This window comes from Sceloporus occidentalis, unplaced genomic scaffold (assembly GCF_023333645.1).
Source record: "Sceloporus occidentalis isolate IW3139 unplaced genomic scaffold, rSceOcc1.0.p SCAF_8, whole genome shotgun sequence".
In the NCBI taxonomy this organism is placed as follows: Eukaryota; Metazoa; Chordata; class Lepidosauria; order Squamata; family Phrynosomatidae; genus Sceloporus; species Sceloporus occidentalis.
In genome coordinates, this window is record NW_028316988.1 from 22,027,001 (window position 1) to 22,046,729 (window position 19,729).

The window sequence follows — 19,729 nt, forward strand, 5'->3', positions numbered from 1 at the left end:
TGTACAAGTGAATTTTCTTTAACATGACATGCAATGCTACTCCCACTCCTTTTCATCTATTATTTTTGAACAGATTATATACCTCAATTGTTATATTCCAGTCATAGAATCATAGAGTTGGAAGAGACCACAAGGACCATCCAGTCCAACCTCCTGCCAAGTAAAATCAATGTTCATTTTAGTGGTGTTATGAAAATTTGGAACTGTGTTTTTAAGAAGTAAAATAATGACAATAAAACTTGCAGTCTCTTAAAAATGTTATTACAGAACATTTGCAATTTTTCATAAGTAGATGCAATTAAAGGACTAATTACTAAACCAGCAAAGGTGGGTTGGGATTAAATTGCTATCCAAAACTACCATGGCACATGACATTAAGGTCAGTGGAAGGTCCCATACAACTCTAGAAAAAGGTTTCAATTTTTGATGTGCTTCGACTGTGCTATCTCCCATCCAGCCTAATGAGGTGCAATTACTATATATACATCTGAAAAAACAGAACAAGTGAAGTGTCTAAGAGGAAATCCCAGCCACAAATGACAGCAACACAGCAACTATTCAGAACCAACAATAACCCTTAGGAATGAGGCTCATTAGACTTACTTACTAGTATAGCCTGTAGTGAGTCTACAAATGTATGTCAACACTATCTGAAGGTGAAAACTGATTTTTAAGTCAATGTGCCCCTTGTTTAGAAATAAAGGCTGCATAGATTAGAATTTCAAATGCAGATAATAACGGAAAAAGCGACACTTTCTATCACTACCACTGAAAAACTTGCACATGGCCTCACCTGCTCCTGCCTCTTCAGTCAGTTCCACATATCTGCAACTGAATTCCTGGATCCACAAACAGCAATACCTTTATTGGGCCAACTCTAAAGAATAAAATACATTCTGAAAGCTTTCTAAGCTTCACTGGCTTCTTCATCAGGCAGAGATATTAAAAATTATTCAGGAGAAAAGTTGTGATGTTGTTAGAGTCACAGGCCTACATTTTTGTCAGTTACGATGGCACAGAGGGATCTCAATGCAGGCAGAGGCGCCTTGTGGTGAAATGGATGCAGCCGAAATCTATCCCGCCATTCTCCCACAGTGGGATACAAGGTGGGAAATCTACCCAGACATGCCTTCTCTTCCCACTGCAGCAGCACAGTAGTACTGTCATTGAGCCCTTCTTTGGTTATTTAATCCTTCTCATGTTCCAAAGGGTTTAAGGGCTCAACACCCTCCACTTTGGCTACTAGGAACACAGACTATTACTTACTGGGTTCCTGTCAGTCCTGGTCTGGGAGATATGGGACCAGAGCTTCCCCTACACTCTCCCTTAAGGAAGCATCCAGGTGAACACTTGCATTAAAAAAATAAAAATAAAAATAGGAGAATTATATGGCAAAAAACTTTCCCTGGATCTTACTCTACTGGATAATTATAGGCCAGTCTCCAACCTTCTGTTTTTGGGCAAGGTGCTGGAAAATGTGGTGGCTTCTCAACTCCAGGTGTTCCTGGATGAGATGGATTATCTAGATCCATGTTACTCTGGTTTTAGGCCTGGCAATGGGACAGGAATAGCTTTGGTCTCCTTGGTGGATGACTCACACAGGGAACTGGACAGGGGGAGTGTGTTCCTATTGGTTCTACTGGATTTCTCAACAGCTTTCGATACTATTGATCACGGTATCCTTCTGAGTTGCCTCTCTGGGATGGGGCTTGATGGTACTGTTCTATAGTGTCTCCGTTCTTTTCTGGAAGGGCGTTCTCAGATTCTCTGTTCGATTCCTTGGTCATTGGCTTGTGGGGTCTCTCAGGGTTCAGTGTTGTCTCCTATGCTATTTAACATCAAACTGCTGGGAGAACTTGTCTGGAGTTTTGGAGTAAGATGTCACCAGTATGCTGATAAGCTCTGTCACTCCTTTTGACCTAGTTTCAAGGAAGCTGTTCCTGTTCTGACCGCTGGAATGGATTGGATGAGGGAAACAAATTGAAGCTTAATCCAGACAAGACAGAGGTGCTCCTGGTTAGATGAAAGACAGATCCAAGAATAAGGATTCAGCCTGTGTTAGATAGGGTTACACTCCCCCTGAAAACACAGGTACTCCTGGATTCAGCACTGAGCCTGGAGGCCCAGGTATTGGTAGTGACTACGAGTGCTTTTGCACAGCTACTGGAGCTGGCTACAGGGAGCATACAACTCCCTTGCTGCAACAGCTCCATTGGCTACCGCTGCATTTCTGCACACAATTTAAAGTACTGGTTTTGACCTGTAAAACCCTATATGGCTTGGGTCCAGGCTATTTCAAGCACCGTATCTCTCCTTCTGAACCCACTAGAACACTGAGATCATCCAGAGAGGTCTTCCTCTGTCCCACCACCCTCTCAGGCATCTTTAGTGGGAAGAAGAGCGAGGGCCTGGGCTTTTCCCAGGCCCTGGAACTCCCAGGCTCTGGAACCCAGAAAGGCCAGGCTGGTTCCATCCCTGCTTTCATTTCGGTGACAGATAAAAACATTTTTATACTGCCAGCCTTTCTCACACTGACATGGGTGCTGTAAGAGTGATTTTTTTTAATTTTAAAATTTGTACATGTAATGTCTTTAACTTTTTGAAATTGTTTAATTGTTTTTTTAAACTTTGTGTTTTTATTGTTTTGTACTGTTTTAAGTTGGACTATTTTAAATTTTGTTTACCGCCTCGAGTCCCTGTACCAGGAGGAGGGCAGGATATAAATAAATGAATAACAACCTCAACACATGGCAACCCTGTGGATAAGACATCTCTAAGCCCCCTTGTCCTCCACTGCTCTGCTTCAGTCCTGTAGATTCAGGCCCGTATCTTCCCTCGTTGAATCTAGCCATCTTGCGTGTTGCTTTTCTTTCTTCCTGCTGCCTTCTACCATTTCAAGCATTACTTTCTTTTTTAATGTGTCATGCCTTCTCATGATATGGCCAAAGTACAAAGTAAAGGGAATGAAATTTCAAGTCCATTAACAACATAAAAATAACTTCTCTTGCGATCCAGCTGTCCCTGTCCTGTGCACAGCTAACTGCTCCTTTCTTAGGCAGAGAACATTGAATTTCTCAAGCAGGGTCTGTACTGTTACATCTGGAAAAACTCTAAGGTTTTATTTTTAGGTCCAATAAAGATCCAATAAAACTTTTGCTGCTTGTGGATTCTGCATTTTGTTGTACTTTGCTGCATGGGCAATAGGAATATGACTGAATATTATTTTCCCTGAATTCCTAGAATCTTCCTGAAGACAGAAGCCAATTGCAGGCCATACATTATATCATCAGGTTTACCAGAAACATCTTTTGCACAAACAGGTTGCGTTGCCACTGTATTTCAAGGAATTGTAACATTTAGATCTTTTTAACTTGAAAGTTTGCTAAAGTCAATGCAGTAGAAAACTTGGTCTAAATTATGTGATTGAGCAGTATTAAATATTTTGTTGATAAACCCATTTCCTCAAAACAGTTTGGAAAAAATGTAGCCATTTGTCTTTTTATTCTTGTTTCCGTTCCCCCCCCCACTATTTTAATAGATTAAAATAGTATTAAATAGCAACAGCATTAAAAACAATTGAAATCCTTTAAATATTTTAAACAGATTAAAAACAGTACATCATGACAAAAGCCTTTTTTCCTATTAGAATCAGTCTGATACCTGTCTTGAGCTACACATAGCATTTAATCTGTGATAGTCTGTGCACAGTCTCACTAAGCCATCATTCTTGACCCAGAACAAAACTGGGCAACTATTGGAGAAGTGGCTGGCCTTATAAATCCCCTTGCCAATTTTTTGTCTATGAGCTCCCTTAAGGTTGCTAGTTCTTTAGGAGTCATGGAATATAACTTAGCATTATAGCTGCATATTTTAATATACTGGTGACAATAAACAACTATCACTAGAAACAAAAAGCCTTCATAATGGCTGGTATACTACATAAGGATGGGTTAGTCACAAGCGAAACTCGAAACTAGCAGGTAGTGGCATTAGTGATATCAGACAATTCCTTAAAATATTTTTCCAATCTACATTGGTTTTCTTTCTGAAACAATTCTCCTGAACAACTAGTGGTACTATGTATGGGAAGTGAGTTCTGCAAAGTATTATGACATCTTATTTATTACTTCATACATTTCACTAATACTGTGCCATCCCTTGGAGCAGGAACTCAAAGCAGCTCACTCCAACTCTATGGAGATGCACTGTACCAGTCATGTTCAGGTCCAGCCATTACATGAAAAGGTTATCACATTCAGGTTCAAATCAAAAGATACTGGGGGAAAAACAGTCTCCTGTTTACACACCCCTCCCTCAATGACTAATGATATCAGACACATTTGCACATGTGAAAGCTGAAGCCACTTGTGATATAGTACACATGTTACCTGTTATGAAAATTAACTGTATCAGTTAAGCCCATTATAGGAGCAGCCTAAGCAGCCCTTTAGGGCCTGGTAATTGCCCATAAGCATTGCCCTCCTTTTCCAGGATCAATTCTCACAGAATCATAGAATCATAGTTAGAAGGGACCTCATAGGCCCTTCAGTCCCCCTCCCCCTCTTGTTCAATGCAGAGCCTCCATCTTGGATATCATCAGATGTAGATTTTGAACATCTCCAGAGAGACCCTGATGCCTCTCTAAAACAATTGGTTCTATTGCTGAACTGTTCTTACTATCAAGGAGTCCCTTGTAATGGTCATTCAAAATTTATCGTCCTCCCACTTCAAACCATCAGACCTTGTTCTACTTTCTGGGGCAAAAACCTTTGTGTGATATTTAAAATTATTTTAAAAGGGCAATTATCCCTCTATCTGTTTTTCACTAGGTCAACCATGCCCAACCTCCTCAATGTTTCCTCATGTGTTTTGTTCTAAATTTGTTCTCTACTGTTAAGGTTTTCTAGAAAACCAAAGATTTCCTCCCTTGCCAACCAGGAAGCTATAGCAGGATGGCCGTTTTGCTGTTTTTGATTGCAAGTATTTAATCTGGTTTGGCAGCAGGTAGAGTATATCTGCTACACTTACTACCAGTTACTACCAATACTACTGAAGGCAACAACAATAACCACTACTTGGTACAATGGGCTCTTTCTCCAATCCCTTGGATACCAATGGGGTTTGTTCCAAGACCCCCCATGATACCAAAATCTATGGATGCTCAAGTCCCATTAAATACAATAACATAGTAAAATAATAAAATAAATAATAAATTGTTCATTTATTAACAGCTTTTCTAACGATCAAAGCGGTGTACAGAAATTGTTAAAAACAGACAATAAGAACAGTAAAAACCACATCTTAAAAGTACATAATTAAAATAGATTAAATGCGAGCAAAATTTAAAAACATCCAATGACATACGGTTAAATAGTGTCCCTTATATAAAATGGCAATATCAAGGTTTGCTTTTTGGAATTTATATATATAAATATTAATATTTTCAAACCGTAGATAACGGAATCAGTAGATAAAAAAATCAGCGGATACAAAGGCCTGACTGCAATGTTTCTTATTCATAACAATGACAACTTTAACCTACCAGCAACATTGCCGAAGTCCCATTTGGCCTGGATAAGTGGATGGACATTTCTGGAAACATTCTATCAATACGGCTGATCACATCATCAACATACCTACAAAATGAACACAGGCATTACAATACCAACACCAATAACAACCTCAAAAATCCCATTGCACCGCCCAAGGAAACCATGAACCCAAACAGATTCTACTCCATTGTTAAAGAAAATATATGGTTAAAGCGTGATTAAGAGTGTGTTTGCCCCATGTGTTTTAAAAGGTAAAGGTAGTCCCTTGACATGAATGTCTTGTTGCAACCAATTGTAGGGGATGGTGCTCATCTCCGTTACTAAGTTGAAGAGCCAGCATTGTCTGAGAACTGCTCTGTTGGTCATTTGGCCAGTATGACTGCACCGAACGCTGTTACTTTCCCACTGAGAAGTGGTACCTATCTATCTACTTGCATTTGCAGGCTTTTGAACTAGGTTGCTAGGTTGGCAGAAGCTGGGACTAGTGACAGGAGCTCACTCCTTCATGCAGCACTCGGGCCTTGAGCTGCCAACCTTCTGGTCGTCAGAATTGGCACCTTAACCACTAAACCACTGCACCCCATGTGTCTTAGAGCAATGTTAATGGCAATTCATTAACTGGTGCCAGTACACACCCACCAAGTGCCAGTCCACTGTGAGATTCCAGGAAACCATTCAAATATAGCAATAATATGACATAAATATGATACCACTGCTTAGCACATGTATGAAAAATGCTGGTCTGCCATACAATATAGCTTGAGAAGCACTGATCTAGGGAGAGTTGGATCTAGACTGGTGGGCTTTTGAAGGACACAGCCCTAAGAGGAATCACTTGCATGGATATCATGTTTGCATTTTCATTCTTTTTTGTTCTTACTAAGTGACTCTCTTAGTCAAAAAGGAAGAGGAGAAAAACAGATAACAGACAAAACGCTTCGAGCAGTAAAGGAAAGAAGAGAAGCAAAACAAAAGGGAGAAAGAAACAAAACCAGAACCATGAATGCAACTGCACAGCGACTAGCACACAAGGATAAAGAGGACTACTATAATAATCACTGCAAAGAAAAAGAAGATAACAACAGAACAGGAACAACAGTTAAGAGGTGATACGATAGCTCTGTTTAAATATTTGAAGGGATGTCATATTGAGGAGGGAGCAAGCTTGTTTTCTGCTGCCCCAGTGAACAGGACTCGAAGCAATGGATGCAAGCTACAGAAAAAGAGATTCCACCACAAAAATTAGGAGGAACTTCCTAACAGTAAGGGCTGTTCAACAGTGGAACACATTCCCTTGGAGAGAGGTGGAGTCTCCCTCCTTAGAAGTCTTTAAACAGAAGCTGGATGGCCATCTGTCAGGGATACTATTATTGAGAGTTTCTGCATGGCAGGGGATTGGACTGGATGGCCCCTGGGGGTCTCTTCCAACTCTATGATTCTTTGATTCTTCCACAAAATCCCGGAACTCAAAGAGAAGTTCAAACCAAGGGCTGGGATGCTCTAAGACAATAAAAAGAACATTTTATAAGATTATGAAGAAATAAAAACATATTGCATGCAATACACAATGTATTATGCAATAAAAAAGAGATTAAAAAAATGAATGACACATAGAAAGAAGAACCAAATGAAGATGAACCCCAAATTCTAAAAAGTGAGAGGGAAGCTACAATAAAATAAACTGGAAATAAATAAATAAATCGCCAGACACAGATGATGTTCCAATCAAACTGCTATAATCCACACAGATGGAATCAACTCTAGTGTAAACTAATATATGTCAACAAATATGGAAAACAAAACAGTGGCCAACAGACTGGAAATGAGCAATATATATTGCCATCTACAAAAAAGAAGATGCAAAAGACTGCCTCAACTGTAAAGCCATAGCAAGCAAATGATGCTCAAAATTCTGCAGCATAGACTTCAACAATACATGGAGAGATACAACCGTTTTATATAGAATTTTTAAATTTTAAATTGTAATGTTTTTAACTTCTTAAAATAGTTTGTTTTTTAAACTTTGTATTTTTAATGCTTTCTATTGTTTTAACGTGGACTGTTAAATTTTGTTAGCTGCTTTGAGTTCTTATACCAGGCGGAACGCAAGAAATAAATAAATAAAATAATAAAAGATAATAATGGTGAAAGAAATCCCAGAGGTGCCAGCAGGGTTCAGGACAGGCAGAGGCACAATGGACCACATTGCAAACACACAATAGCTAATGGAGCACACCAAGGAATTACAGGGGCAAAAACAGCATGTGCTTTATAGACTATAGCAAAGCCAAAAAAGTACGAAGGGCACTTAAGGACATGGGAGTGCCACTGTATCTTATAGTCCTGATGAGAAATCTGTACTTAGGACAAGAGGCTAGTCGTAAAACAGAAGACAGAGAAACAGAATGGCCCCATGCAGATAGGCCAAAATAAAGCTGCTTCGGGTCACTTTGGAGGTATGCTGTTTAAATGTTGCATGCGTCCTAAGAGTCCAGAAGCCATGCCAAAGCCACAATCTAGTCTTAGGGAATGGAGTATGGCTTTGGCGCAGCTTCTGGACTCTCAGGACGCATGCATTATTTAAACAGCATACCTCCAAAGTGACCCAAAGCAGCTTTATTTTGGCAGTCTGTATAGGGCCAATGTTTCCCAAATGGCAAAGGGACTGTGTCAAAACATGTCAAAAATGGTTGCAGAACATAATCCTCTCACTCCACACAAAGGTTGTTATGTTTTAGCAGGGCCCCAGGCTGATAAAATAGTTGGGGTAATAGCGGGTTTCACTTTGCACATCCCTGATACACAAATTTGGATCAATGCACAGAGTCAGAGAACCTCACCTACAGAACATTTTAGCATCTGTTCAATCGGCAGATATCTAACACTTAATAAAAGGCATAAAAGAAAATGAAAAATAGAGAGGGCTATTGAGAATACAGTACTGAGTGTAATCCTCTAGAAGCTCTGTGCCAGGGAAACACACACACACACACACACACACACACACACTTATTTACTTGATTACTTACTTGCTTGCCTTAATTTTAGTGTTCATTTTAAGGGCTGAGAAGTTTATCCTACTATCATAACACTCTTATTAATAATAAAATTCACAGGAAGGCAGCCAGCCAGCTCCCGCCTTCAGAAACCTAAGGGATCCAAGATTAGTTCTTACTGTTGCAGTCAGCACTTGGAAGTTTTAATTTTGCCATTAAAAATAAAAACCAGACTAGCGAGGTGTAGAAAGCCTTTGCAATATCCTCCCACAGCTTTGCAGGAAACCAATAAAGTAAGTTAGCTTTTATTAGAAGAACACCCTCGGAAGGTGAAAGATGCTTCAGAAGCCCCAGGCTAGGTGAGATTTGAAGTGCTGACTGCACCAATTAATTTGTACAGGAAGATTAAGTTATGAAGGCAGGAGCAATTTCAAGAAGGCAGTTTTGCGATGGCCCTGGTAGCATGGTGACACTCCTGCCCCCAAAATGGCTGCAGAAATGCAACCTTCGTTAGAGATGCTTGGGACAGATGGCTTCGTTCTTCAGTATGACCTTTTTTAAAACTGGATTCGATCCAGTGATTCAGTGTTAGTGTTATGTTTAGCAGCGCAGCCAGCATTTAAATAGCATTTCTCCCACACAGTGTGTAAGATGCATGCTGTTCATTTTTCTATTTTATATACAAAACCCAAGAATTAAAAAAAAACACCACTATTTTGTTTGTTTTCATGAAGGGAAAGAGAGAACGGAAGGAGAGTTATAGGGTCCCCCATAAAAACGTACCTGACCCCGATGGGTAAAAAAACAAAACAAAAACATTTTGAATTGTTTTGAGTTCAAAAGAATTAATAAAGAGAAAAGAAGTGCAATCTGGAAGAGCGTTACTTGGAATACAATCAAGATACTTGGCAGAAAAAAAGTCAGTTTTTTAAAAATATATATCCTAGTACAGCTTAAAAACAGATCCATTTTGTATAGTTAGAGTTGAAAGAACACTTAAAAGATTATTTTTAACCCAAGTTTTCACTCTAAAAATGCAGGCCAAGTATTTTGTGGGCTCTACTCATTTGCAACTGAGGCTGATAAACTCATCTCCAGGTGTTTACTCGCCTTTTGAAGTGGTTACTGTTTTTGCTGTTGTTATATACTGTACCTTTAAGTCAACTCCAACCCTATCATGGGATTTCCTTAGCAAAATGTATTCAGAGGAGGTTTTCCACTGCCTTCCTCTGAATATCCCCTAGAGCACCTGATATTCCCTGGTGGCCTCCCCTTCTGACCCTGCTTAGCTTCTAAAATCAAGCAGGAGCTGGACATAGCTTTAACAATGTTAAGAGGACTCGGTTCTCCTCCTGTCCTTTTTGGGAAGCACCTTATTATTAAACAGCACTGGGATGGTGATGTGACTGGTAAAGTGACTTACATTGGGGTATAATGGTCCTTGCACCTTGAAAGCAATGAAGCTTCTTTAGCCATCCGCAGAATGTGTTCCAATTAGACAGTGGCAGTTCCAATGACAGCCACTAAAAGGGCCTCAAAATCCTGTTTTCTGTTGCATTCTCATAAATGGGCTTTATTGCACTGCTGAACCGAAGACCATTCAGTCATAATTATTTATTGGATTTTAGTATTTTACTGGAACTGTTATTTTTAATACTGCTGATTCATACTAGTGACTATGTTACTATCACAACTTTATTGTTTCGAGGTTTATTGCTGTTTGTGTATCGACTGTCACAAGCTGCTGTAGGATGCACATAAAAGTAGCCTGTTTAAATGAATAAATAACAACAATAAAAAAGTATATTTTATTATCCCAAAGAACTTAGGATTTTAAATTTCAAAGCCGAGGTAAGGATGAAGATTGTTTGCTACCCCTCAGACTGCTCTTTGAAATGTTCACTTCCAAACACCGCACAACCATTTTTATCCTATCACAGTGCTTTAGCGGGATTTCAGCTTTGGAACCAAGTTTGGCTGGGAGCCTCCAGTCTGTAACCTCTAGGATCAGTACCTCTACAGCAGGTGTTTAAATCTATGTCACAAACATATGTGCTGAGAAATTGTTTGAGACTGTTAAAGGTGAGCCTACGCTAAACAATCCAGTATCACTGACCGCCATTCTCAGTGACAAAAGGTTGTTTTGAATGCAGACCAGATTCTTTCTATACAATTATTTCAGAAAGCATTTGGGTTGCAGGCAGCCAAATAGAAGCACTGTCCTTCCCTAAAAGAAGATGCGGCAACAGCATCTAGAAAAACGCAGCTACTGTGATTGGAGTGGTTTTAAACTGCAGTTACATTTTATAAGGTACTGTTTATTAATCCTGGGGTGAACATAAGTAATACAGTTCAAGCAGTACTCTTAGGCAAGCACAAGCATGCTAGATGTCTTTCCTGCAGATCTTTCCAGTGACACAAATTAACAATCGTTATGAAAGCAATGATCTTGACCATCTCTTGAGAAATGACAACATGTCATCCTCTGAGAAGCAGCAAAGAGAGATTCAATAAAATCTCATTTGGTGAATATCTCATTCCCGAATGATGATATTGGCCAAGCACATAGGCTCTGAGGAGTGAATCTTCTTTAACACAACCAGCAGGATACCAAGTTCAAAAATGCAGTCTTCAGTAGTTAAAACTCAGAAAACCTTTGTTAAGAAACTATAGATCCAATCCCAAGACTTTCATTGTTAGGAGTACATAGCAAGGGTTAACATTGCTTAATTATACTCTTCACAGTTTCAAACTCATGGAGGGGCTCAACTCATGTTACGTTTTGTAAACACATTTTGTCCCTCTCATTCCCATATCACCCCCTTATAAATGTTACACCTAGAATCTCCTACATAAACAGCCGTGATCATCTTGATTTACACTTGCCTCCCTTCCATTAGTATCTCAACACCTGTAGCTGAGATCACCATGCCTCAATAATGTCATTTTCTACTGTATAACCAATTTACACTAACTTTTCCCATATTATGGCACATGCAGCTCTGGACAAATATATCCTGCTACAGAGCTTCTTAGTCTCATCCACAATGGAAGCATCATCTTGATAAGTTTGCCTTAGGGTTGCCATAAGTCAGAAATGACTTGGAAACACACAACAAGAAAACAAAAACCCTAGCCCACACTTGACTTATAAAAAAATAGGTATCTCATTGTAAATATTCAAGCTGAGATTCAGCTATGCAGTATTTAGGAGGAGGTTTATGGGCATATGTGTTTCTAAACTGACATCTGGATCATTAGTCTAGAACAGTGGTTCTCAACCTTCCTAATGCCGTGACCCTTTAATATGTTGTAGTGACCCCCAGCCATAAAATTATTTTCATTGCTATATGCAAATATGTGTTTTCGGATGGTCTTAGGCAACCCCTGTGAAAGAGTCGTTCGACCCCCAAATGGGTCCCGACCCACAGGTTGGGAACCACTGGTCTAGAAGATCTTGCAGATGCTGGGGGGAAACAAATGAGATAATGGAGGGCGTCTTTTATTCTTAATGTTTTATGACTCCGCATACAATGTTAGTCTGACAGAATTCAGTTTTCCTCTTTTAGAGTATTTATTGATTGTGAATGCCATACCTTAAATACTCGCTGATTTAAACATAAGAGAGAGCAATAATCCACAGACCAAACATAATGTAGTGCTTTTCTGTCTGTCATTAACTTCACTTTCAGGACACTAAATTACTGCTATTAAAATAATGTTAGTAAAACAATTATTAATATAAGTTAATATTATGAATATCAGTAATAATAGTAATTATACAATAGAGCAACATAGATGAATGTGAAAATAATGGCAAGCCAATAAACAAACAAACAAAAACCAGGAATCTGTTCTACAGTCATTATTGGAAACTTGTCTGAGCCTGTAATCGTTTTCTGCATTTTGACTGAAAAGCGACCTTAATTTCTTCAGAAAAAGAATCTGAAAACAAAAGCCACCCTATCTTCAGGTGGTAATGGGATTTTAGGAACACATACTTTCATATTGAGACTCACTGTTTATTAAATCGCCTGCTTTTTGAAGAAAACTATACGTTGACCTAATATATAAGGTGAGGGCAGGTTTGGGGGCCAAAATGATGGATTTTAATATGACAAATTAACATGAATTAATATGATAAGTCAAGAGTAAAACTTAGGGGCATGTAGCAAAGGATGTAAATTACAAAGCAAAGGAAAAGAATGCCAATGAATGACATACTAAAAACCAACATGCAAATGAAACCAGAATTATATTTTTTAAATATGATGGATAAAGAATTGGAAGCTAAATTTGGAAAAGAGGTTGGGGGGGGGGGGGAGAAAGAAAGTTTAAGGAGGTCCAAAGAAGATAGTGAGAAAGGATGGTACAAAGTTGAGTGATATGGGAAGGGAAGAGTAGATGAATGCCACCATTGCCAAATATATTAAATGATAAGTAAAGATTGTAAAACAGTATGTATGTTTGAAAATATGTGTTTGTGTAAAGTTATGACTGTAAGATTGGGATACTGTTTGATAATTTTAAGTGATTATTAAAGTGTTTAATAAAATATTATAAAAAGAAAGTAAGATTTCTGGCCACCATGGCAAATGCATTTGCAGACAAAAGCGCCAGCCAGGTGTCCCAGGATTTGCCAGGTTGATCATCAGTATTATGCAAGCTCAAGAGTAAATGGAAAAACAGTATTCCAGTATATGAAGGAAGAACTAATTGCATCCATGTTAATAATGCACAGGATGAGTAATTAATAGCTTTTTATGAGGGATCTGATTAGAGTGACAAATGATACAACCACTGAAAGCAATGTACAGCTAATTGAACTACTCACTACAACAGGGAAATATCCCCTGAATGCATCTCAGGAGGGAAACAGTAAGACTGGGAAAGGAGAAGCGGCTTTTGTCAAGGCTTTCATCAATCAAGTGTACTTCACAGCAGTTTCTCCTGGCTTTGCTTCAAGATCTTCCACGCTGACAGCTGGACCATACTTGTGTATTACTATAGTGTTATTAAAAACCACAGTAAATGGTAAATAATGAACCCTGAAATACTTATGTTCTTCCACAGAATACAGAAGGAGTATGATAAAATTGTTGGAGTCAACAAGAAGATTTGCTTATAATACAGCCTGGGGAGAAATGTCATTTATCAAATATAGGGAGGCAGGCAATCAAACGGAGAAGAACAAGTCTGCCTGGATGAGAGCTGTACCACAGAAGTGGGAAAGGAAAAGTGAGTCCCATAAGCCTTTGGACACTGTGGTCAAACTGAGCCACTCACTGGTTTAAAGAAGTCTTCCAGGGTACTGTAATCTGTAGTTTTCACAGCCATGTAAAACTCAAAATGACAGAAATACCACTAGAAGCCAAGATAGTCAAATTGAAGCGGTCGTACTTTGGCCAAATCACGAGAAGGCACAACTCACTGGAAAAGACAACAGGAAAAGTAGGCAGTAGTAGGAAGAGAGGAAGAGTGCATGCCAGATGGCTAAACTCAGTTAGGGAGGTCACAACCATGAATCTGCAAAACATAAGCAGAGCACTGAGGGAATTTTGGAGATGCTTCATTCATACGGTTGCACTGAGTCGAGGTTGACTCACGGGCAGTTAACAACAACTGCAAATGCATCCTATGATCTGACACCTGTTGAAATCTCCACTTTCTAGCGTTCTCTATGTTGCACTCAGAAATGACATGAAGGGGCATGATGTTAATCTCCACCCACTCCCTCTCCAACCTCAAGCCTGGTCCTTACTTGGCAAAGTTCTCACAGATGTGGCTCACAGAAGCTCCACGCCCTCAGTAACAAACACACTCTCCCAAGAGTTTTTTTAAAAATTCAAACACTCACCCACTCAAAATGGTTGCCCAGAAACTGCTCTCCTTCTCTCTTGCATCCCTAGAAGACACGATTTAATACTCTGGCGACCTGATTCCCAAGATCTAATCCCCTTAGTTCTACCATCACCAGGATAGCAGAACTGTGGTGGTGGCATCATAAGGAACAAAGAGACTGGATGGCAAGCTGAAGGATGAGAAAGCTGTAATGCTAAGTAGGAGAGGAGAAATAGCTGGGGAGCAGAGATGTGGAGGCAAAAGTTGCTGACTGAGTTATTGTCAAGAAATAGTACCAAAGACCCCACCTTTCAAATTTCAGGGTTTACCCCCCCCCCCCCCCGACTTCTCGACAGGTCTTGTTCAAAAAGTCCTACCTTACCATTCTAGTTTTCCAGTTCAAGCCCATCATCACCAGCAAACAGGCAGTGGAGCTGAGGTATATCGTGAGACCCTAGACCAATATTGTATAACTAATCTAACTAGATAGTTCAGTTAAGCATAAAGGAGTTCCCTTTACTGTATGGTGGAGTGAACCACAGAGTAGGAGAGAGTGGGTCTCGGCAAGTGAAGGTGACTTTTCCTTTCCAACTCTCATTGATGTTCCATAATGTTTGTCTTGTCCAATCTGAAAAGAGCAAGAAGAAGAATGGAAGGAATTCCCTACTCTTGTCGGAAAAGATGTCAAAGAGGAGTAATCAAGGGAGTCTTCATTACAGAAGGGGAGCAGAAGTGTGCAAAGCACATTCTGTTCAAGAACATCCAGTAGAACTTTTCTACAATTTTTAATTGGGATCAAAAGTCAGAGAGGAGATCAAGCATGCGCACACGCATGCACACACACCCCAGACCCAAGCCAAACATCAGCTAAGGGATCCAAAATAGCAAAAGGAATAAATAATGCGGAGAAAGACATGATATAAATATTTGTTCAGATAGGACTGCAATTCAAACTGACTAATAAGTTACAACAGATAGCTAGTTCTAGCATCTTGAATTCTACCCAGTCCTCCTACAGCCATTTCCCAAAAGCACATGAGCATCTCTCCTGAAACCCATCGTAAGAAGGCTCCTGGCAGGAGTCACACCACTGGCTTTGGGGGGAGGGGTGTCCAACACTGGGAGGCTATTCAGCCCATAGCAGGCTCTACAAATCTCCTCCTCCAGGGCTACTGGACTTGGAGAATGTTGGGGGGGGGGGAGAATATTACCATCTTGAAATACTGTACATATAAATCAAATTACTGCTTGCAAAACCAGCTGCAGGGAAATGTAGATTCATGTGGATTTATGGCTGTTTAATTTTTATGTGAAACTAAAATAAGAGAGAAAGAAAAAGGTAATCATTCATGTTTTCAAATTCATCTTTGGTTAAATGCCTTTCAACCACTCAGAAACAGTATCTAGATATTATCTTACTGAGTGTGCATTGCTTGAATGCCTAGTATGTGTAATGAAGAATGATATATCTGATTACATCATTCCATTATTATATGTACTTAGTGCTTTCTACAGTTGCTTACATTTTAGTGCTGATTGACCTGCTAATGTGATGTGAAACCAGGTTAGTGAAGGCACTGCTTTGAACAGCTAAGTAAAATATTCTGGATTAAAAGGCAACCACAAAGTAAAATGAAGGGCAGGATTCGATCTCTTAAAACTCTACTCCAGTTGGTTGCTGTTTTCAAATGCTTTAGACATGATTGTAAGCCTGAGGGCAGGGAACCGTCCAATTAAAAAGATTAAAAGTGTAAATTTACAGCACTTTATAAATAAAGGTTAATAATAATAATGTCACAAAAATCTGACATACTTCAGCAACCAAACAGCTGCTGAGCGATGTCCAGAAAGCCTCTCATCTGTGCCAGCCTTGTGGTAAAGGTTTGTGCAGGCGAGAAGCTTCTCAGTCACTGCTTGGCTATCTGCTTGGTCACTTTTCCATTTGACACAGTCACCTTCAGAGCAACAACTGAGCAGTTGGCTGAGCAGTGAATGATAAAGCTCTCATCCATTCTGGCTTTATAGCAAAGGGCAGTGTGGGCAAGAAGCTTCTTGGTCACTGCATCAGTTGCTGCTCCCAAGGTAACCAGGTGGGGAGGGATACACCTGATGTGTGTATAGTGAGTTTAGAGGACATATCCTCTGGACTGGAAACTGCAGTGGGCAGGGAAATAGAGATATTTTAAATAGAGAAACTGCTCCAAGGCAAGGACTTTTTCCAATAATCAGCCTTGGATATTCCTACCCCTCCTTCCTCAAAGACATGTCTTCTCCACACAGCTTCAAGTGTTCGCTCCCCCCACCACAAACATTGCTGCTTCTTTTACCTCTCTCAGCCTGTCCAATGAAAGAAAGCAGGAGCAGGCTGGAGTGCACAAAGCTTAAGCAGGGGATCAACATTTAAAGCTCTTTTTTTTTTGCTGTTGCTTCTCACCCACTGCAACATGCTCTAACTCCTTGCTTCAGTCAGTCAGTCTGTCCCAAAATAGTGCCACTCCAAGACACAGAAATGACACTCTGCGCCCAAGCCTTGCAAGAGTTTCCTGCCACTACTAGTGAAAGAAGCAGCTAAGAGAGTGAGTTTGTGTGGGCAGGTGAAGAGCGGGAGACATCCTCACATGAAGTGAAGCTTCATGGTGTTTTTATGGTGTTCAAAAGAAGTTTCATGCAACCTTCATCCCCACTATGACCCTAAAGACTGTTGGTTCCCCTTGTCTTTCTTGCGCACCAATACTTTAACTGCAGGCCCCCCACTGCCCCCTTTTCCTCTGCTGCCCCTTTTCCCCTTCACCTCCCCCTGGATTTATATGGTCATGGCAGAAGTGTAAAGAAAGATAATATATGATTATATATTATCATATAGATAATATATTAATATACCATATGATTGGCTATCCAAGTTTATTAATCTAGTAGAAATGGATTAACAATACTAATTTTGAAAAAACAGACAACTAACTTCAAGAACTGGTTGAAAGTAATAGAATTATGGGGGGGGGGGGATGGGGTGAAGCATCTGTTTTAAATTTTTGAGGAATATTACTAGATAAGATATAACAGACACAAATATATACATATAGATTCACACAAATAATGGATTGACACTTTGGGAGAGAAATGATAATTAGTTAGAAAACGGCACCCAAAACCAACTCCTAGATGGAGGGGGAGCTAAATGGGAAAGATTTATTTATGGGGGGGGGGGGTTGTATGCTTCTTTTAAAAATGTGAAATAGGGTGAAAACTTGTAAGCCGCAATGATATTTTTTTATTAAAGAAAGGGGGGGAGGGCTTACTCCCAGGCAGGTTTGTGTAAGGAGATTATCACATGTGGTAAAGGGTGGAACACTTGCCTCCATTCTTATGGCGCGATCAGGCAAAGATTTGTAGCTGACGTCTGTCATTCTCCCGTCCCGAAGTCGTTCTTATTGTGGAATTGTGATAACTTTTCAGACGACATCCCATCCTTCTCCTGTCACTGAAGTGGCATGGCCCTGTCACTTTGTATTAACAGAAACTCCCATTAATCCAATGACGGGTGCCATTGACAGGAGAAAGACAGGATAAGAGCGGACACTATAAGGATGACTTCAGGATGGAGTAAGGATGGGAGCAATCACTCCTTACCTCATGTGATAATCTCCTAAAGCTGCAGCCTTGCCAAGAGAATTTTACAATGATTTCTATTCTGGTGTATTTTCTAAACACAGATACAGATTGCACTGTCATTTCTTCATTCAGTACACAGCCTCTCACCCAAGCAAATGCTTTTTGCTGCAATCCATTACAAAACTATTTCATGCACAAAACTATTTGGAGCAACCCTTGAGAAGGGACAGACAAGTTTATGTGCATCTTTGCAGCCTCAGGAAGTTACCAGTAACAGGCACACAAGGAACATCACATAAGACGTGTGGGTTTTTTTTTAAGGTGGATTGCTTCCATTTCATCTCTTAAACTAGTTAGCCCTTGACCCAGAGATAACAATATATTTTTCAGTTCTTCCACAGCAGTAATTTCATTAAAGTTTGCAGAGTCTGTAAGACACATGGGGAAAAGATGGTATAATAGAACATAAGATCTGCTGAACTTACTGGCAAAAGTCGGGAAGCATCTAAAAAACTGAATGAACATTAAAAAGAAAGGAAAAGAAGGTAGCGCAGCCTTTGGCTTGACTTGATTGTAATTCTACACAGGGCTGTTCTATACAAGATGATATTCTATTTTCACTTGAAAAAAACTCAAACACCAGGATGCTTCCACCCACTTTGCCTCCCCCCCACATCTTTTACAGCTCACTTGATTTTAACACTAAACACTGGATGTAACACTCAGCAGAAGAGCTAAATGATTAAGAGACTCAAGTAGCCAGGGGAGTTTGACACAGACTGACAGGCTCCAGCCAAGCTTGCTGCGTAAGGATTTTGCCTGCACTTTGTCTTTCTGTTACTGAAATCATACCTAAGGGTAAAAAGGCAAAGGATACACAACAATACATCATGACTCACTTATCAGGAAGGGCCCTGACAGCGAGCAGATAACCTTCCCAATAAAAGACTTAAAAGTAAGGATGGGAGGGTGCCAATCATTTCTTACATGTCACTAGTGTGCTATGAATTTTAGATGTTTCCTGGCTATGAGGATACAAAGATCGTCCAGAGCTCCACTCCACATTGAGAGGGTGCCATGATTAGAAACAGAAAAGACATCCCTTTTGTGAAGCTGTGGACACACCTGTTGCCCAGGGCTTGGGTAAGAGAAAAAGAAAAACATAGTTCGGGCTCTGTAATCTTTACAGCAAAGCCATTAGGAAAATGATCCTGATGCTACAGGTGAGAGTCATAGAATCATGGAGTTGAAAGAGACCACAAGGACCATCCAGTCCAACCCTCTGCTATGCAGCCTCATAATCAAAGCATCCCTGACAGGTGGCCATCCAGGCTCTTTTTAAAAACCTCCAAAGAAAGAGACTCCACTTGTGCCACTTGTAAAAGGTTCTAGAAATACAATTTACAAGAAACGAGGGACCATGCAGCACCCTGTCTATAGGGCTATTTATCACAGCTGCTTAGGTAGTAAGAAGATTTTGCATTATCACTTGAAACAGAAATGGGGTGGTGGAAGAGTCAAATAACACACAGTGCATATCCACCTCAGTTCAGTTTTATTATTTCAGGAATTAACCAAAACAATAGAAGAGCTGTACCTCGGTTAAAAACAAACACAGGGTTTTCATGCAGAAGGTCCCAATCCCTGGCATCTCTAGATATGATAGAGAGAGGTTCTTTCCCGAAGCATTGACAAAACTGAGCTTCCTATGGTCCTATGTTGGTTTATTCC

General features: G+C 39.9%; 1 protein-coding gene across 3 annotated transcripts in view; it reads right to left on the bottom strand.

Annotated features, from left to right (window-relative positions):
- The window catches only part of LOC149308179 (mediator of RNA polymerase II transcription subunit 27-like), a 105,016-nt gene that overhangs the window by 33,253 nt on the left and 52,034 nt on the right, over positions 1-19,729 (bottom strand). For all 3 annotated transcript variants that reach the window (XR_016282132.1, XM_089535258.1, XM_089535257.1), the window contains exon 4: positions 5,543-5,636. Coding sequence is in view for 2 of the 3 variants with exons in the window: in XM_089535258.1 (XP_089391384.1) it covers positions 5,543-5,636 (94 nt within the window). In the remaining variant the exon portion in view is untranslated. The remainder of the gene's footprint in view (positions 1-5,542; positions 5,637-19,729) is intronic.